A 20,648-nucleotide genomic window follows, 5' to 3' on the forward strand; every position below is an offset into this window, starting at 1 on the left:
CTTGTATCCACTTTTCCGTCCTGGTCACCAGCTCCTTGCTGGGAAGATGCTACACTTCACACTGAAAGTGACCGATGGACACAGCCAGAGGGCTTTTTGCTACCCGGTGGAGTTAGGACTCTCAGTGTAGCTTGAGTGTGTGCTTACTTCTTCGCTGATTAACAGTGTTTAAGGTCATGAAATGAGGGAACATTAGTAAAACGCAAAAGGTTAGATTTCTGATACTTGTAAAGCTCTTACTAGAATGCAGGAGTTCCTCCTCTGAGTCATTGACTCTAGTTGGTAATGGCACTTGTGACTCAACAGCACCCCTGTGCCCAGAGTCCATGTGCAGTGTTGTGTCCGAGGAAGGAAGGGCTGGACACGGCCCAGGATTCATGACCACAACCAGGGGACCAGGGAGCATGGTGGCCTGCTTCCCTTAAATTTAAATAGGAGTTAAGAGTTAAAATCATTGATTATGCAAACTCAGATTCTAACACAAATACTCATGCAGGTGGGAAATGCATGTTGAGTATGAAGTATTTTTCAAGTTAAGCAATATTTTACTGAGCTAAACGGCTTTTCCTTTAATTACGACCTCTTGAGTGGGTATACTAATCCAAGATCTTACTGTTTTTCATTTCAAAACTGTTATTTAAACCCAAACACTGTCAAGTGAGAAATGTCCTAGTGGCTCTAGTGAAACAACAGGTTTGGTTTTCTAGCGTTTGATGGTTTGTGTCTCAGTGGGACACTGTCGGTTGGTGGGGAGGGATGTCTGGCGTGCAGATACTGACCAGTATGCTGCCTTGTTCCTTTCAGCAGGGAGGAGAGAGCGATGGCTTTTTTCACCCGGACGGCCAGCCCCAGCGGCCTCCCCAGCCTCCAGAAGTGAGACAGCAGCCTGCCCGCAAGGTGACGCTGACCAAGGGGGCCCTTCAGCAGCCCCAGCACCTGCCAGTCGGGGCCCATGTGTACTCAGCAGGCCCTCCGGGCATCAAGAGCATCCAAGGGATTCACCCCACCAAGAAGGTACAGCTGTGTCCTCACCAGTGCTGTGACGGGAAGGAGTGCTTGCATGCTTCCTGTCATGACTTTTTAATGATTCAGCTTTGGGACAGCGCCCACCACCCAGGGTGCGGTGGTTTCCTGCTGCCCTGAGCTGTGCCCTGGAGATGGCCAGCCAGCATGCTCTCCTTTCTACCCAGAATTCTAGGGCCGAGTCTGGGTAGGAAGCCTGGGAAGTCTGGTGCTGCTTGGTCCCACCCACTCTGTGGCTGCTTCTCATGCGTGTTCTGTGTTGGATGAGTTCTGTTTTCAAGGAAACACTTGGCACCAGTGTTCTGTCTTGTTTCCTAGTTAGAACAGACCAGAAAGATCAGCTCTGTCCTCTTTATTAAAAAGTCCCAGAACAGTGTTTTGAACACTGGACAGCTTTAGAAACTCCTGAGGTCTGGGCCCCACCTTAGACCAGTGATGTCATAATTTTGGAGGTCAGGGTAGAGGCCCTGTGTCCTTGGTTTGGGCTTTTGGTTTGATTTAAAGCTCTGCAGGTGAATGTAAAGGGCAGCAGCCAGGGGACCATTGTGACAGAAGTGGCTTTTCAGTTCTCAGGGTGCCAGTACACGTGTGAGGTTGCGGCTTGTGGTGCCTTGTGGTGGCAGTGGGTTGCACCATCCCTGTGGAGTTGGCCTGGAGTACGGAGGGAGAAACTCAGGCTCTGGGGCCATTAGGAACAGCCTGAATCCTAAGTGCTGCTGATGTGTGTTGCTGGATCCCGTGGGCCTGCTGCTTCATCCTTAGCACGGAGGGAACAGAGGTGCCGCCTCGTCCCTGCTGGGCTCCAAATCAGCTCTTGTCTTCCTTTCACGTTTGCTGGGTGGTGGTATCCTCTTTAGACATTAAATTATTTTATGAGCACAGCAAAAACTATAGAAAATCCTGTAGCTCATGGTGTATTTTAATGGATTCTGAGTTATTTGCTCACTGATATATCTTAGTAGTTGTGCAAAATAACCAAAGCTTTTGAATTGACCAGTTCCTCCTGTTGTTGGCAGGTCGTCATGCACGGGAGAGGCCGGGGAACAGCAGGGCCAATGGGCCGCGGGCGCCCGATGCCAAATAAGCAGAACCTGCGGGTGGTGGAGTGCAAGCCGCAGCCCTGCGTCGTGTCTGTCGAAGGCCTGTCGTCATCCACCACTGACGCCCAGCTGAAGAGCCTGCTCATGTCAGTGGGACCCATCCAGGTGGGCACCTGCTCCATGGCACCAGTGCCAGTTGTCCAGCCTATGACTCAGTCACTTCCTGGTTTATCGTGAAGTGCTGGTTACTTCGTGTTAAAATAATGCTTTTAAGGCGGAGGCAGGTGTTACATCTCTTGTGCACACTTGCTGTCAGAACTTCTACCCCAGAGTTCGATTAGTTGGGAATTTTCAGATGCTTACGTATAAACTTTATGGAATAACTATTCCAACTGAACAGATGATGCTTTGAAATCCTCAGATTATCTTAAAGTTCACATATGCACATGTATATATAGTTTTTTCCCCCAGTCACACACACATTTTATTTGTAACTAGAGGCCCAGTGCATGAAAATTCGTTCACTGGGGGGGTTGGGGAGAGGCCTCTCAGCCCAACCTGCACTCCCGGGTAGGGTCCCTAGGCCTGGCCTGAGATCAGGGCCTATCGGGGCTTTCCTTTCCCTGTCTGCAGGAAGCTGGCCCCACCCCCACCGCTGCCACTGCTTGCCATCTATGCAGTGCTGCCCCCACTCCCCTGCTACCGGTGGCTTCCCTCTGCAGGCGACAGACTGGGGTGCAATGGCTTGGCTGGCCTGAGCCTCCCTCTTTCTTTGCTGGGGGGCGGGGCCAGCCCTGCGAGGGATCATCTGCCTACCTGATCGCCCCTAACCACTCGCCTACCTACCTGATCACCCCTAACTGCTGGTCTGCCTACCTGATCACCCCTAACCACTCTGCCTGCCTGCCTGATTGCCCCTAACAGCTTGCTTGGGGGCGGGCCAGCCTGGCAAGGGGCCGTCTGCCTACCTGATCACTCCTAACCACTGGCCTGCCTACCTGATCTCCCCTAACCGCTTGCCTGCCTACCTGATCTCCCCTAACCACTGGTCTGCCTACCTGGTCACCCCTAACCCCTCTGCCTGCCTGCCTAATTGCCCTTTACTGCTTGCTTAGGGGCGGAGCCAGCACTGACTTCTGGTTGGTCAGCCTCTGGTCATTACAACCCAGGGTTTTTATATATTAGGATAATTAAAAAATTTTAAAGTAACCTTCTTGATCTTAATTTATAGAAATAGCCTTTCACATTAACAGCTGTGGGGCTTGGATTAGATTTTACAAATAGGAAATAATGTGAACTGTATTTTGGTCTCTTAAAACTGGCTAATTCTGAGTGCTTAAGGGTCTCCATGGGGCTGGCAGCAAATGGTGAGTCTCCAGTCCACTGTAGACCAGGTTTTCCCCAGGACCCTGTCTCTTGCAGCTTCTAGACCCTGTCGGTAAACCAGCGAGGAGGCGGCTCACCTGGTTTCCTCTAGCAGTGCTTTCGCTCCTGCCCTTCCTGCCAGGTGGAGCAGTGCTTTCACTCCAGGCCCCAGGTGGCCTGCCTGAGACAGGGCACTTACACACTGACTGATGGGAAGGTTTCTGAGTAACACAGTGCTCTCTGCTCCAGGAGTGAATGGGAGACATTTCAGGCTAGAGCTGATAAAAGTAATTCATTCTTGATGTGTTTGGAATCTCCATGTACTATTGAGAGTTCCTAAAAGTGAACAATAACAAATACCTTTCTAAACACTAAACCTTTCCACTGCCTTTCACTTTTGGGTTCCGAGAGAGATGTTAGGTTTCCTTTTATTTGTATGTAGTAATGACAAGTGAACCAAGAACTTTGGCCTCTGTCCTCAGGCGTGGCTTTCTGTGGCGTGGGCAGGGCATAGGGGTAGTTGTTTCCTGACAGTTAGTAGTGATCGGGCTACTTTGCAGGCACAGAACTGACACTAGAGGATTGTTTTCAGATGCAGAAATGTGGTCATCTTGATCAGAGAACCTCAGACCAACAGTAGCTAAGAATTTGGGGTCAGATCACAGGGCAGCAGTGAGCCCAGTGTCCCCAGTGTCCTGCTGTCTCTGTGGGGGGTGGGGTGGGGAGAGTGTGCATCCTTGGTAGTTCTCCTGTCCATTTTCCAGACTGGAGTCTGTGTGGCCAGTGCTTAATCCATGGCACTGACAGAGGGAGGTTCGGTGGCTGCATTGCACTGGTCTTTCTGTCCTAAAAACTGAATTTTGTATGTTGGAGTTCTAGATCTCTTGAAGGATCTATTTCCCTCCCATTTGCCATGTTTTTTTCTGTTCTGAAGAAGGATTAGAGGTCACCCTATCTAATAAAAGGGTAATATGCAAATTAACCATCACTCTGACACAAAATGGCGGTGCCCATATCCCCTCATGCCGGCCAGAGTCCCCAGTCCTTTCAGCCCGAACTGATTACTATGGCAAGAGGACAGAGAAGGTTTTCAGCAAGTGTGAGAAGCAAGTGTGGGAAGCAAGCCTTGGTGGGATCCAGGGAGAGCCGGTGGGCTTAGGGCCTCTGCCGCCCGGGAGGCTGGCCCTCATAGTTCGGTTTTGAAACCGCAGGGACCCGCTCCAGCACGGGCTGGGGAGGAAAGCGTTGCTGCCGCCCACCCTGGCGCCAGGTCCCTGTTTAAGGAAGCGAGTCCAAATCACAGCCACGAGGCCTTTGCGGGGCTGTCTCACCCCGGACCATCCATCGTGGCTGAGCTCTGGTGCGGGCGGCCAGTGCCTCCGGGATCACTGTCTGCCCTCAGGCCGCCTGCGGACACTGGTGGAGCGGGCCCAGGTTGAACATTTTAATGAAAACGGGATGCCTGTGCCCCGCCCCACAGCGCTCCGTCCCTGGCAAGGAGAGGGCAGTGGGATCATGGGTGCAGCCTCGGACCCCATTAGGAAGGAGCTCGGAAGGGGCTGGGAGCAACCTGCAGGTGCGCTACAAGGAAGAGGTGCTGAACCGCCAGGATGCCAAGGGCTGGCTGCTGGAGGCGCACAAAGGTGCAGACGAGAAGGCTCTCGCTGGCGCTCAGCTTGAAAAGTGCATCGACAGCCTGATGGAGGAAATTGCCTTTCTGAAGAAGGTGCATGAAGAGGAGATCAAGGAGCTGCAGGCACAGATCCAGTATGCTCAGATCTCTGTGGAGATGGACGTGTTCTCCAAGTCCGATCTCTCCGCCACGCTCAAAGACATCCGCACCCAGTACGAGAAGCTGGCTGCCAAGAACATGCAGAATGCTGAAGGATGGTTCAAGAGCCGCTTCACCGTGCTGACTGAGAGCGCTGCCAAGAACACCTATGGGGTGCATGCCGCCAAGGACGAGGTGTCTGAGAGCTGCCGCCTGCTCAAGGCCAAGACACTGGAGATCAAAGCATGCTGGGGCATGAACAAAGCACTGGGAAAGCAGCTGCAAGAGCTGGAGGATATGCAGAATGCCGACGTTAGTGCTCTGCAGGACACAATCAACAAATTAGAAAATGAGTTGAGAACTACAAAGAGTGAAATGGTACGATATTTAAAAGAATACCAGGACCTCCTCAATGAGAAGATGGCTTTGGACATTGACATTGCAGCTTACAGGAAACTCTTGGAAGGTGAGGAGACCTGGCTCAGTTTCACCATCGTGAGAAGCATAGCCAGTGGCTACTCCCAGAGTTCCCAGGTCTTTGGCCGATCTGCCTACGGTGATTTACATACCAGCTCCTACTTGATGTCCGCTCACTCCTTCCCTTCTTAATACAGCAGCCACGTCCAGGAGGAGCAGATCGAGGTGGAGGAGACCATTGAGGCTGCAAAAGCCGAGGAAGCTAAGGATGAACCCCCCTCTGAAGGAGAACCTGAAGAGGAGGAGGAGAAGGAGAAGGAGAAGGAAGAGGCTGAGGAAGAGGAAGAGGAAGGAGAGGAAGAGGAAGAAGGTGCCAAGGAAGAATTTGAGGATGCAAAGGAGGAAGAAGGAGGTGAAGGTGAAGGAGAAGATGCCCAAGAAGCTGAGGACGAGAAGAAAGGTGAAGGTGCTGGGGAGGAGCAAGCAACCAAGAAGAAAGATTGAACCCCCCTTTTCTTAATTATTTCAGGAATAATCCTCCCGAAACTAGGTCAACCCCATCACCAACCAAGCAGTTGAGTTCCCAATACTATATGAATTAAGAAGTCAATATATGTAACATTCTGAGGTGACTCAGGTTGGACATTAAACGTTGGGCTGTGACTTTTCTCCTTATTCAGAGTATCTGTTTGCTTGCAGAGTGGCTACCTGGCTTGCTGCCAGCTTACGCATGGTCCATGCTTATGAGTTCAGGATCTATGACAATGTGAATAATTCAGATGTTTACAATAAAAACACATGAATATATGAATTCACTAATGTTAATGTTAAACTTCATGAAAAAAATAGTCCTTTGAATCTTTGGTGGTTAGAAATTAAAGACATCAAATCATGTGCAATAAACAGTAAGTAAAGATACTGAATGACCAAAAAAAAAAAAAAAAAAAAACATTAGGGGCCAGGAAACGTACAAAGAACTGGGGAACCATTCCCAAATCAGGAAGGGAAGTCACAGGGTGTATATTATTGCTACGAATATAGTATTTCCTACTACTTCCAACATATACAATGTAATGTATTAGATGCATTCCTATTACATGAAGTACGTATTCTCATAGAGTAATACTGGTAGATATGTTATAGTTATGGCGGTATGTCATATACTATCTATACTAATAAAAGGGTAATATGCTAATTAGACCATGAGACCTTTCGGATGTCCTTCCAGACAAAGCCATGGTGGCGGGGCTGAGGCAGAGGCGGTTAGGGGTGATCAGGCCAGGAGGGGAGGGCAGTTAGGGGTGATCAGGCCAGCAGGGGGTGCAGTTGGGGGCAAGCAGGCCGGCAGGCAGAGTGGTTAGGGGCGATCAAGCAGGCAGGCAGGTGAGCGGTTAGGAGCTAGCAGTCCCGGATTGCGAGTGGGTTGTCCCTGTGGGATCGGGCCTAAACCGGCAGTCGGATTTCCCTCGAGGGCTCCCAGATTGGAGAGGATGCAGGCCGGGCTGAGGGACACACACACACACACACACACACACACACACCAGTGCATGAATTTTGTGCCCTGGGCCACTAGTTCTATATAATAAAGAGGTAATATGCCAATTGACCATCACTCCAACACACAAGATGGCCACCCCCATGTGGTCAAAGATGGCCACCCCCATGTGGACACAAGATGGCTGCCACAAAATGGCCAGCAGGGGAGGGCAGCTGGGGGTGACCAGGCCTGCAGGGGAGGGCAGTTGGGGGCGACCAGGCCTACAGGGGAGGGCAGTTGGGGGCGACGAGGCCGGCAGGGGTGGGCAGTTAGGGGCGACCAGGCCGGAAGAGGAGGGCAGTTAGGGGTGACCAGGCCAGCAGGGGAGGACAGTTAGGGGCAATCAGGCCAGTAGGGGAGCAGTTAGGCATCAATCAGGCTGGCAGGAGAGTGGTTAGGGGGTGATCAGGCTGGCAGGCAGGTGAGCGGTTGGAAGCCAGCAGTCCTGAATTGTGAGAGGGATGTCCCAGATTGGAGAGGGTGCATGCTGGGCTGAGCGACACCCCCTCCCCCCTGTCTCCCCGTGCATGAATTTCGTGCACTGGGCCTCTAGTTGTATTATAAATAATAAAGTTTGAATGAGGGCACTTGAAGCAGAGCAAAAACAATGTTGAATTGTTTAATGAGAAAAAGAGAGGACAACAAGAAAGAAGTTTTCTAGGTTACATCACTTACCCTTAAAAGGAAGTACAAGGCGAGGTCCCCTATGTCCTGTGGAAGTCCCTGGGTATAGAGCTTCTGCCAGAGCCTGTGCACCTGCCTGGGGCTGAGCCGAGTGCTCTTCGTTCTTGCCAGTCTTGCTCCTGGGATGGTTGTGAGTGAGGGTGTATCTATTTAAGCTGCAGCCACACATGCTAAGACGCTAAGTCTATAACCACACTGATAGAACAAGCTTCTACAGTAGTGTTAGAATGACATTGTGAGTATAAATTTTGAAAATATATTTATAACAATGTCTTGTTTTAATTATGTTTTAAATATAAATAGACTTGGCAGGGATGGAGCTGAGGGGGCTCCCACTGTGATGACCCAGCTAAGCCTGTGAGCGTTGGACTGTGGCACCACCTCGAGTCCACGTGGTGTAATAGCAGTGGTGGTGGTGTCTGCAATGCATCCCTTTTTTTTTCTTTTCTAATAAAATTCATTGGGTGACATCTATATATATATCTATATATATAAAAGGCTAAGTGACTGTACGTACGTACGTACGTACGTCCAAGTGACCACCCAGTACATATGATGCACACTGGCAACTTAAAAATAAACGTTTACTCACATGTGCACGATATTTGTTCCCATCTGACACTGGTCTTCCACTTAAATTAATTTGAAGACAGTTTCCCGTGATGCCAGCATTTGCGGTGACTGTTAATTAATCACAAGGACAAACTCTAGACAGAGTAGGAATATTCCTACCTGAACCCGTTTTCAGACATGGTCAGTTATATGTTGCTTTTTCTCGAGTTTGAAGAGTGTGTGACATTAAAGTTAATGTTGCAAATACTTCATCACAAGGGAAATTAGTCAAGCACTCTGAAAGTGTTTTTACTCTTGAAGTATACAGGGAGATATTAGAATAAGTTTAATCAATTTATCAGTCATTGTTTTTATCATTGTTTTTATAACATGTTTTTGGTTTATATCATCTTAGTTGTTATAGCTTGTTATTGTTTATTAATCAATTTATTATTTTCATATACATTTTACTAATTTTCTTTCATCTCTGACACTTCTATTATAGAGAAAGGGCGAATAGCAATATTGAAATATTTCTTCTAATTAATTTCCTTTCAGTGTGCACGAATCCATGCACCAAGCCACTAGTTGGTTAATATGATCATATAGGTTTCAGGTGTGGGTTTCTATGTGACAAGGTCTGTAGATTGCACTGCAGTGGAAGGTCTGCTGCTTAGCTGTGGAATCTCAGAGGCTTGCCCAGTGTGGAGCAAGGCACCCACGTCGCTCTTCCCTTAGACCAGTGATGGGCAACCTTTTGAGCTTGGTGTATCAAACTTCGCCAAAAAACTGAGCATAACTCGGGTAGTGTGTCACTTTGAGGAAAAAACATTATTTCGCAAATGTTTCATCCTCAGGAGCAGCAAATGTTTCATCCTTGGCATGCGGCCGCCTCAGAATTGAACCTGGGACCTTTCAGTGCTGACACGCGTGTCATAGGTTCGCCATCACTGCCTTAGACCATAATCACAAGCCTCTCTAGAACGTCCATTGAAGAGACATTTGTCTATAGACTCATTATTTACACAATAAGAAAAAATGATAAGGTTTTGTAGAATATTCTAACCAGAAGGGAGAAATGACACAAGAAGTATCAAGTTTCAGAATTTCAGATGCGAGGGTGAGTGTGAGTCAGCCAGGCGGTGTCACCAGCAGTCCTCGGTCAGGGGCCGTGGGGTAGGGCTGCAGGAGCGCATGCTCCTGGACTGGCCCCCTCCTTCTCCGGAAGACCGAGCCGCTCAGCTGTCAGGATCAGGGAGCAGGGGCGTCACAGCCTCCTAGGCCCCTTCGCTTCATTATCTTTATTTCCCTGTTGGCAGTTTTGTGCCTAAAATTGTGTTAAACATTTGTTATTTTATAATGAATGAAACACCGTGGTATAAAAAAAGAGTCATTTCCTCAGAAGAGTGGAGTTGGTGATCACTTAAGGTTCCCCGCAACCCTCGCCCCGTAGTAACGGCTGGGACTTGGATGTGGCCTGCCTGTGCCTGGCTTGTGCCGTTACCATGTCTCTGCTGGTGGCTGTATTGTTTTCCCGACCAGCTGGGAGGTAGGCTGCAGCTGGTAGCGGCTGGAGTGGGGCTTGGAGATGAGGCTTCAGCGGAAGTCCCGATTTTGCCATTTCTTTGTGTGCGACTTTCAGACTGAGCACTCCACCTCCGTGAGCCTTGGTGTTTCCCTCAGGCTCTCGTAAGCCACAAAGACTGGAAACACTGCCCACCCCTCATTGTTCCCTGGCATAACCTGGCAGGAAGGGAAGCTAAAGAAACAGAGGCCCATGTCACTGGGGCAAAGCGTGTGAAAGCAGGAGGACAAAGCGCAAGTGCCCCTCCCGCTGGGGCACCTACATCAGCAGGTCTTGTCCGAGGGCTGTCCTCGTGCAGCTGCCTCAGGACACCAGCTTGCCAGCCTCAGACAACATCTCCGTCCACCCAGACGGGAGTCCCCCAAAGCAGCCAGGAAGGCAGGTTCGCCGCAGAGACTCTGACCTCTGAGGGGACATGCGATGGCAAGAACACCCACTGCATCTGGTTCTGACTGGCCAGGAAGGGGGCTGGTGGGTGACGTGAAGACGTCGGCACCTCCGGTGAAAGAGTGAGTCATTTTGCATTCAGAACCTTTGGGAAAGCAAACAGTAGGATGGTCCGACGTAGGCTGCCGGGACCCCTCGCCACCAGGTTTAAAGAAGGCCCATAGGACCTGCAGTCCTCATGGAGACAGGTTAGCCGGGGCCCCGCAGAGAGTCTCGGAACCCTGGGAAGCAAGCCAGGAAGCCATGCGGGTTCTCAGGAGGCAGTGGGAGGCAGAGCTCTGAGGAGCCCTTGTGTCCGAAGGATCCGTCTGAGGGGGACAGGGAACAACCTGTGGGACGTGGATGGGCGTGAAGAAGCTCAGGAGACGTTGGAACTCAGGAGACACGCAGCACGTGTCAGAGACCAGGCAGGGTGGGGAAGCGCCGACCATTCTGTGGCAGTGAGCGTGGGACGGGGCTGCCCGAGGCTCGGCGGCAGACTGCCCGTGTTTCTGCTTGGACCCTTCCGGGCAGTGTTGCCTGCCCCCTTACCAGCAAGAGTGCCAGTGAGCCTGCACAGGGAGACTTCCGGGATAAGGTCCTACTTGTTTCTCTCCGAGAAGCACTGCGCCTGGAGGAGCAGAGGTCCTGGGCGAGGCTGACTGCCACCAGGGGCTGCAGAGCTGTCCGGTGGGGAGAGGGCCGCCCACGCCCCCGGAACAGGGCTGCTTTGGAGCAGTTCCCGGTTGTGTTTGGAAGAGTGAGTATCGTTTTGGCTCTAGGTCTCCCTGAAGGTGAGGCATCATCGGCCAGAGGGGAAAGCATGGAATGGGTCTGCCAGGACCGAGTCGGTTTCGTTCCCCAACAGCCTTTCATTTCTTTGTCCAGCACGGACACACAGGCTCCTCCCAGAAAGGACGGTCCTGGGGGCGGGGAGGCCAGGCTTCTGCACCGCGTGCACGTTGCGGTTAGTGAGTTCCCACGCAGTGCAGTCACGTGGCTCTGATGGGACCTGAGTGTGCGCACAGGAAGGGCCAACTCGAGGAGCGCTTGCTTCAGCTAGTGTTTGTGATTAATAGCAGAGCAATGACGTATTCTCAGAAACTGAAGACGTCTTGTCTCGAAAGAATGGACAGCACCTCGGGAAGGTTGGTGAGTGCAGCCATGTGCATGTCAGGAAGTTGTTTGGGGCGGGTTGGGGAGTCGGAGTGAACAGTAGAGACTTGAGACAGATTTAACGTTTGGTCTGTTCTTGGTGATTTGTGTTTTTATGAAAATGTGGAAAGCAGTGATCATTAGCCTTTCAACTTTCAGTGAAACATGCTTTTCCTCCTTCCAAAGAAATCACTAATATTATCATCTTGATAGGTTGACTATGACAACTGCTACAGTTCATTCTCACGTCTAAGAAATGAGGGTTTGTCTTATTGAAAGGGCACCACAATGTAAATAAAGGGGAGCAGCCAGCAGGCGACTGTAGGCAATGTTCTCGTGACGGATGTCGACCACGAGAGCCAGTCATTCTCGTGGTTGAAGAACTTCATTGCCGTTTCTGCTGTCTTGAAGGATAGTCCTCCATCAGATGGAGATTTAAACTACTCAGACATACATCCACGAATCCTCTCATATGGTAAATGGTAAAAACGAAGCTCATGCCTTCACATTGGCGACTCACACACAGGAGATAGGCACCCCGGAAATCTAGAAACATTTTTTTTTCTAGAAGAGGAGCATAGTATTTCCAAAATCTAGATTCCATGGACAGTCACCTGACGGGAATGCCTGAGAACAGAAAGTGACTCTCCAAGGGTACTTGCCACCAAGCCTCAGAGAAAGTTTAGAGGGAAGATTGGGCAGCTGGTATGGTCAGACGATACGAGGTCTTAATGCCAGGCTTGGAGGTTATAAGTGCTGGTCAGGGGAATGACTTTCTGAAACAGAGTTTTTGGATATATTATCTAGATGGGTAAGAAAAATTCCCACAAAATAGAATCAGTTTGTTTTAGTGATCCAAGTATCAGCCTGGACTTCAATTTTGTATTAAGTCTAATGTTTGCATGTATATGTTTTTTTAACCATATAAAGCACGATGTTAAAACGTTTCTTTGTTTCCTTCCTCTAGAGTTTACAGATGCTTCCCCAGCAACGGAAAGCCATAGCCAAGTTTAAGGAGCCAGCCCATGCGTTAGCATTTCAGCAGAAGTTCCACAGGTAGCAGTGGATTCCATGGTTTTGGTGACGTGGGTGCAGGCGGGGACCTCTCCTCTGCGATCTGTTCTCGGTCACTGTAGCTGTTGCTTCGCATGCTGCTGTGTGTGCACCAGTCACTATATAGATGCATATGCATGCACAGGGGACAGTGCCTCCTCTCATGTGGACGCTTGTCCCTGGTGTTCATGCCAGTGCGCTGTCCCTCAGGGCCCACCATTCCCCTCTAGCTTTCTCCTGCTTCTCTAAGTCGCCTGCTGTGTGTAGAGTTCACTTAACTTGGGCTGTTCGTTTCCATCTCCACAGGCACATGATCGATTTGTCCCACATAAACGTGGCCCTGATTGTGGAGTGATTTCTAGCAGGGAGGCTGACCTTACACTGCACACACAGCTGTGGACTTTCTTCAAGGAAGCTGCCGGCACAGGACCCGCCAGCGAGGTCTCCGTCCATCTGCTAACTCTTGTCCAGAGCGCCGGGCGGCCCAGCATTGGTTCCGGGAGAGCTGAACTTGCAGGACGTGGCAGGCTGGAGTTCAGTGTTGATGGCTTCAAGTTCTGTGGCCACTTCCGAGAACTCCAGTTTTTGTTTTCTTTTGTTTTCAAAGTGCTTACAATGCATGTAGACACTGTTCTTCGTAATTTTACCATCTGATCGATCGCTCACCGTGACTTAGGTTCAGGAAGGAACATTAGCAGCACAAATTCCTAGTACTTTCCACAGCAAAGAATATTTGATAATGGTTGCACTTATCTTCAGTGCAGGCTAGACCAGAGGGTCTTCTCAGAAAGCCCTCTACTGGTGCTTGTAAAAACAGGTGAAAATGTGGGTGATGGTGATTGACAGCTGCCTGAGGGCGGTGGGGCAGGGCTCGGTGTGGCAGATCTGCTTCCTGTAAAGGTTCCAGAAGCGCAGTTGCATATCCGAGTTCCTGAGGGGACTCCCCACCCATTTTTAACTTCCCAAATAGGGCGAGGACCAGGTGGTCGCCACTGTGCTTCCCTGGGGGCAGAGAAGCCGGGGTGCTGCTCTGGCCGGGGCCCTCACTGGAGCTCCCTGCCTGGTGGGGTGCACAGTGGGCCTGCCGGGCAGAAGGACAGCCTGAAGCTTGAACAGACCTGGTTGGGTTTTTTCTCTTTAAATGCAGCCCAAAGCGGCAGATGTCACTGACTCTGTGACATGCAGCGTGCGTGGGGAAGCTGGCTATCATTGCTTCGAATGATCTGTTTTTATAAGGCCTTTGAGTGGCGCTGCGTGTCCTTCAGTAGACCGAGGGCAAGGTGACAGAGACCCCAGCACGCCATTCTTCACGGCGTGTGGTGCGAAGGAGGCTGTCTCACAGGGACAGTGGGATCCAGAGCGAAGTTTTTGCCACCCATGAGTGATTGTGCGTGGGCTCCTTTAGGTGGGGCTGTGCTCCCACAGAGCAAGCTGAGGAGAACTTATCTGGGCGAGCGTGGAAAAGTGCCTTACTGCATTTCTGCTCACGGAGGAGTTCACGAGGAGTTACTCTGACGTGGACCTGAGTGAGCGAATGGTACTGGGGTACACTTAGACTTTTTAGCTGTGTTTTATACTAAGACGTCACGTCTGAGTTATCCATAGAAGTGATAGAAATAGAAGCATGCTGCCACTTACTGTCTGGTTCGTCCAGCGGGGACCAGATTGGGAGCCCGGAGGCCTGTGCAGAGATGGCTCCTCGAGACTCGGCCTCCTCGTGGGAGCTGAGACCCAGGTTGTGGGGGCTGTACCATCGTGTTTGTACAGTTGAGGTTTTATTTTACTTTTTCAAAGTAAGTGAGCAGAACTGAAGGGGAGTATCCAGATCCTGTGAGACCTTGTGTAGTGTTGATTCTCAGATGGCATGGTGTGCTGAGTGAGCCTGGAAAACGAGGGTGCTGCTGATGGCGCTCCCAGGAGAGGTCAGCTCAGGAAAGTGCAGGCACTCCTAGGGTCCCCGGGAACAGCGCCCACTGGGCACCTGGCACCCTGCTCCCGAGAGCCCCTGACTGGCCAGCCCCACCCAGAGTCAGTGCCCTGTGCCCAGCAGCTGCCTGATGCGGGCTCGCTGCCCGCTCTCACAGCCGCGGGGGAGCTCACAGAGAAATGCGTAACGCAGTGCAGTGAAGTGACAAGGTAGCTGGAAGCTCTAGTTAGATCCAGACCACTCCCCACTCTGCTGCCAGCAGGAAGGCTCAGTCGATGGACTGTCCCCAAGGACTTCCTGCCACACAAGATGAGTTGAACAAACTTTTGCTGCTTTCTGAAATAGTCTGTGCGGTGGCTTGGAAGCCACAACCCTGCATGTGGGCTCTGGAGAGTGGGTGTGTAGCATCCTTTCTTCCCATCAGTGATGGCGAGCCAACCTGTCCGGCCCCGCGGCGACTTCAGACCGACTCAGGGTGCTTCAGGGCCTGCGTTTGGCATGATAGGACATGGGTGCCTGGATGTGTGTCTGTGCTGTCTGCACACACGGGCATGCTTTTTCTCCATGCCCTGTCCTCTAGGGGGAAGTGGGCCTTTTCCAGAGCCCAGGTGGGCACGCTCCACACGGGGCCGCGGGGTGGGGACCCTGCAGTGCAGCCGGGCCTGGGCACAAAGTTGAGTTTCCTTGGAGGAAACTGCCGACAAGGAAAGCAGCAGCATGAGAACGTGATTTTATTTCCATTCGTGGTGCACTGCTCGCAGGGAAGTGGGACACCGTAGCTGAGCCCTCTGGGAAGATCTGTTGCAACCATTATCTCTGTTCTTTATTTATCATGCATTTAAATGAGACGCAGATGCATCCAACACACTGTGTAAATACGGACCTTTTAAAATTGAAGTGTTATTGGAGATGTTTTCAATTCAGCAACACCTTAGCTCTTTGCTAGTTCTTTTGTGTTGTCTCATCAAAGTTTAATGGATGCAGTTCCATAATTGTTGACGTGTTCGTGTGTATATCCGATTTTTATAAAGATGGGAGTAAGTCAATACATTGATCCTGACCTGTGTATTATTTGTTCACAAATTCAAGAAGCTTAAAGCCAGTAAATATCAGTATATCTCATAAGGTAGATGCAGTAGGTGATGATGTGGAGCCATTGCTTTCCTTTCGCATTACCTTGTTTTGGTTTTGTGCTGTTACAAGTTCACCTAGCTGCCTATCTCAGCATAAGCTTGCATTGCTGTTGGTCTGGCCACATTTGTTAAGTCCTTATACTGATCTTCTTCTAAAGGAAAAATCTTGTCTTTTTTCCCCAAAAGAAATGTTGAGAGTCCCATGTCTGGACAGGCAGCATCCTAAGTGGGTGCCTGTGGCCGCAGCCCCGGGGAGGTGGGGCGGGAGGGGGAGGAGCAGGCTTCATCATAAGCACTTTTAATTTGGGTCGTCCTCATCGTGATGTGTAAAGGTCCTGAGAAACAATTGTTCATGCTTGGTTCTGTAGCATCTCTGAACTGTGACAGAGTGTAGATCCTGCACCCTGGGGTCTTTTTTTCACACAGCATTTTGCTTAATTCCACCAACAGAGGACTTTGTTGCTTAGGAGGTGTGGGTTGAAGGGGCAGGAGGAAGGGGAGCTGTGGGAGAGGACGGTTTTGCAGAAGGAAGCCGCTGTAATGAGATGTCACCATGGCCCGTCTCCTGACACGCACTCGGGAGCAGGCGGTGCAGTCGAGGAGCATGCGGGCGGTGGGCGCATGGGCGTGGTAGGTGCCTGCTGGACGCTCCCGCAGGAGGTGGGAGGGCGGATGGAGAGCCATCTTGCACGAGGTGGCCCTTCTGCTTGGCCCACAGGAGGGCAGGTGGCTCTTGTGGGGTAGATGAGTGAGACCTGCTCGTCGAGCTGGTTTTGAGCAGCTGTCAAGTCTTTTGCTTTGGCTTTCAGTTTCTGTTTTGTTGTGTTTATTTTGTGTTTTATTTCTGTTCAATCAAAGGTAAGCTTGACATGCTCGTACACCATCGGACTGATGGGGCCCTATTGAGGACGGTTAGGTTTGGAGTGAGGTCTGTGTGCGTGGAGCCCTGAGAGGCAGCGGGGCCGTCCTTGCAGGTGGCTTGATGGCTGTGGGCTCCTGCGCTGCCAGGCCCCCCTCCCTGCTCGCAGGCCCCCACCTGGCTTCCGCGTCCTGTTAGACCTGCTCTGACTCCCCTCTAGTCAGGTAGAGTCCTTCCCCTTGTGTGGTTGTGTGTGTAGAGAAAATACTTCAGGTTTTGTTGGTTCACACATTTCTCAGTGATGTGTTCTAAAGGGGAATTTACTAACGGGGGGTGGGAGGAGGAGATGGGACAGGAGACCCCCCGGAAGGAAGCCACAGAGTCAGATCAATTAGAAGGTTAGATTTTTTTATTTAATGAACATTCCAGTTGATCTTTTCAACTATTTTTAAAATTTGTGAAGTGTTATTTGGACATTCTTAAATAAGAACTCTCCAAAGGCGTGTGGCCTTGATTTACTATTAAATCCTAAGGATTTTTGAGTAAGGTTCTTTTGCAACCTACTAGTATTTAATTTTTATCACTTAAAGTGCTGTGCTTCTGTGCACTGGAAGCTGCAAAACCCGCTGATCCATATTGGATCCCAGGTGTACCTTCCGCTGATGGATGGTTGGGAAGGGTCATTGGCTTTACGCGGAGTGACCTCCTTTCCAGAGAATATTTACAAACCGTACCTCTTTTGGGGCCGTGTTTGGTAGGCAGCCCTTTAAGTCGGTGGACAGCGAGAGCAGAGCAGCGCTTTCACCTCTGGCACTGAGATGTGAGGCCCAGGCTGGGTGTCTGCGTGCTTCCGTTTACTGTTTTAAAAGGCACGCGGAGAAGCACAAGCCCTTCGTAAAGAGACGGTACGTGGCTTTTAAACTTCAGTGGGTTCCGCAGAGGGCAGATGTGTTCTTCTCACGTTTTCGGCGTGTCGTTGTCTAATGCCTCCGGCAGCTGCCTTGCGCCTGTTTCAGCAGGGCTCCTCCCGCTGCTCCCAGCCCGGGCCGAGCACCGTGGGCGCTGCTGCTTCCGGACTGTCCGCATCGCTTTGTGTCCCGCAGGAGGCGGACACCACGCAGGGCTTCTGTGCGCGCACTCACTGCCGCCCGACGAGCAGGTGGTCCTTGGACTTCGTAACTCAGCTTTGCTTTTCACAGGCGAGGGGTCCCGAATTGTCTTTCCTCTGTGAGGGTCTTAACGAAGGCTTTAATTCCACTGTTTAATTTTCAGGTTCAACAACAACCAAGTCCCCAGCTGATGTTTTCTCATTTCTGAACTGGTTCTCTCCTTGCTCCTGCTGCTCGGGGGGCTGGGCCAGGTCGGGCCTCCTGGTCCTACCTCCTTGGGACTCGCCGCGAACCCCTCTGCTCCCCGCCCTCCCGCCTTCTCTCCAGATGAGCCCTCCCTCCGCCTGCGCCCCTGGTGCCCATCTCTGCCCACGCCCTCCTTTGCGAGGCGGGGCTGCCCTGCTCGTGCACTGTGGACCCCTGGTTGACCAGCAGCTTTGCTTTGACAGGTTCACGCCTGACTTACTCCCCAGGCCTCCGGTTGGAGAGAATAACTTTGGGTTCTGTTACTTTGCAGTGTGACCAGGAGGCCTGCGTCCTGCCGCAGCCGTTGGCGTGTCATTAACCCTCTGTTTTGCCCTCTACTTTGCAGGACCGCTTTTGCATGAGTTCAGTGTTAGTAGTAGCCACGCCTATTGTTCTGCTGGGAGGTGCCGGCTCAGGCTGCCTGGGACCCTTCCCAACCTAGTGCGCCGCTGCAGCGGGTGTGGGCAGCTCCGCTGACCCGTGTGAAGCTGTGGGCGCCGTGCGTGCTCGGAGCCGGCCGACTGCTTCCTTCCTCTGGGTTGACCTACTTCGTGTGTCCGTCCTACCGAGTGCACTGCACTCCCGTTGGCAGGGGGTGCTGCCTCGCTTTACCCCACTTCCCACGCGCCCGTCACTGGGACAGCCTCTCGGGATAGATGTGGAGAGCGGGAGTGAGGGTTGGCAATGTCTGCTGTGTATCATTGTGTGACTCCGTGCTGGACTGTGTTCTGACCTGTATTGTAATGTGCAAGATGTGTTAATAAAGTATCTGAAGTTTCTGCTTTTGTCTGCAGCCTTTATTTTATCTGTCCATTCAGACTTGTCCCAGCCGCCTCTTCCCCCGTGGACAGCATGGCCATGTCCCCGGAGGACACGCTGTTCTTTCCCTGGGTGTCCCCTGGCGCCGCCGTGGCCTCGACACAGGTGCCTGAGGGCGGGGTGGCCCGGTCTCAGCCCTGGAGGGCTGCCTGCGCCTGCGGACCCGCAACGGCATCACAGCAGGTTTCTGGTGGACACGAGTTGTCCTCTTCCCCAGGCCGGCCCGCACCCGTGTGCAGCCGCCTGCTCGGCGGACCGCAGCAGTGGCCACGTTGCACAGACTGGGCGTAATTCACAACCTGTTTTGAAAGTGAAGTGTTTTTTAAAACAAAGCACTGCAGGAAACATAAAGGAAACATTCAAGCCTACTCAGTGTGCCGGCGTGGCTCAGTGGTCGAGCTGTGGACAGGAGGTCACGGTTCGATTCCCGGTCAGGGCACATGCCCGGGGTGTGGGTTTGATCCCCAGTCGGGGTGCGTGCGGGAGGCAGCCCATCAGTGGTTCTTTCTCATTGATGTTCCTATCTCCCTCCTTGCCTCTCTGAAATCAATAATATCTTTTAAAAACAGGAAGCATTCAAGAAACCAGGTGTCTTCTGTCTCACACGCACACACACGGATGCCCGCACCATGCTCACACTCACCGGAGCCTCTCGCCCACGTGGACAGACAGCATGGTGGCGCTGTCCCCAGGCTGGTCCTGGTTGGTGTCAGCACTGGACTCGGGTGGGCGGCTCTCACTGCTCCCACCTTTCTGTCTGGACAAAGGGGCTTACCTGTGAAGAGGCCGCAGTAAGGTGCTGGAGCACGTGACCTCCATAGCCCCCAGGAGCGCGTCTCCCTTTGTCCCGGGAGCTGATGGGCCCGGGGCTCCTTGCCTGAGATCCCATGGCTTTCCTGGGAGGGAACCCTGTGCTCCCCCAGGAGTGAGGGTGGTGAGGCCGCCCCTTTAAGTGGACAGCATGCTGCAGGGTCGAGGCCTAGGTCCCGCCACAGTGGCTCACCTGCGGCACGTATTCTAAGTCTGGGGACTCTGGCACAGGTGGAACCGACGGGCCAGCACCCTCCAAACACCCCCGCCCTGCTTCCCAGACAAAGACGTCATTGGAAGGTCTCCCCACCCCCTCGGCGTGAGGACCAGGGCCTCCGTTTGCTTCTCAGGAAGGAAGAAGGCGAGGGGAGGCCGACAGCGGGAGACAAACTGAACAGGGATGGAGTTACAACCTAAGGATCTGAATCGCCCAGCGTCTCCTCTGCGCTAGTCCCTGGTCCCCGCATAAGGCACTTGGTCTAAAACCTGGCCTTCGCTTCGGTGGCGGCCCACAACCCCCAGGGTCAGGGAGAAGGGGGGGTCTGGGTTTGGGAGCAGGTGCACCTCTCCACACTGGTGTCCCCGCGTGGCGGGCACGTGGGGGCCGATGGAGGCCCCGTGGGCACGAGGGTGTTGTGACAAGCAGAGCCTCACGGCCCTGGGAGGCGGGAGTAGTTCATGTGGGCCCTTCCATCATGTCTGTCCCGGGCTGTGGCCGAGTCGCTGAAGGTGCCACCCGTGGCCAGTCTGCCTGAGTCCTCTGACCACGTGTGAAGATGGTGTCAGTCCCGGCTGGAGGGAAGCCGGGCGTGCTCAGCGAGTGCCACGGAAGGGGAGCCCAAGGAGGGCGCTGGGCGGCGGGCCGCGGCCCGGGCGCTGTGACTCCACTCTGTCCCTGCCCCCGATGTGCCTGGGGACCGTGCTGAGGGGCAGCGGCCGTCCGTGGTCTCAGTTGGGTCCAATCAAGAAGATCTGCCCTGAGCCTGGCTGTGCCCCTCAGAGATCCTCAGCCCCACGATGGCCAGACGGGCATCGGCCGTCCCCCCGCCTCGGGGTCACACAGGGACGGGACCGGCACAGATGAGCTGGGCGCCGGGCAGCGTTGACCAGCCTGTGGTCCCAGAGACTTGGAGGAGG

The 20,648-nt window shown here is 52.4% G+C and overlaps 2 protein-coding genes across 3 annotated transcripts in view; both read left to right on the top strand.

The window, feature by feature from the left end:
• Positions 1-15,581, top strand: part of RBM33 (RNA binding motif protein 33) — a 110,915-nt gene extending 95,334 nt beyond the window's left edge. The window contains exons 15-18 of one of the 2 annotated variants that reach the window (XM_028132531.2): positions 805-1,014; positions 2,040-2,228; positions 12,523-12,611; positions 12,915-15,581. In XM_028132531.2, coding sequence (XP_027988332.2) covers positions 805-1,014; positions 2,040-2,228; positions 12,523-12,611; positions 12,915-12,963 — 537 coding nt within the window. In that variant the 3' untranslated portion in view covers positions 12,964-15,581. The remainder of the gene's footprint in view (positions 1-804; positions 1,015-2,039; positions 2,229-12,522; positions 12,612-12,914) is intronic. The other variant, XM_028132532.2, reaches the window with a different exon arrangement.
• Positions 3,412-6,291, top strand: LOC103299596 (neurofilament light polypeptide-like). Its single transcript, XM_054726595.1, is given in 3 exon segments — positions 3,412-3,430; positions 4,462-4,577; positions 4,831-6,291. Coding segments are annotated over 3 exon segments (1,425 nt in total). The 3' UTR covers positions 6,121-6,291.
• Positions 15,582-20,648: the final 5,067 nt, after the last annotated feature.

The sequence above is a fragment of the Eptesicus fuscus genome, chromosome 14 (genome assembly GCF_027574615.1).
Source record: "Eptesicus fuscus isolate TK198812 chromosome 14, DD_ASM_mEF_20220401, whole genome shotgun sequence".
Taxonomy (NCBI): domain Eukaryota; kingdom Metazoa; phylum Chordata; class Mammalia; order Chiroptera; family Vespertilionidae; genus Eptesicus; species Eptesicus fuscus.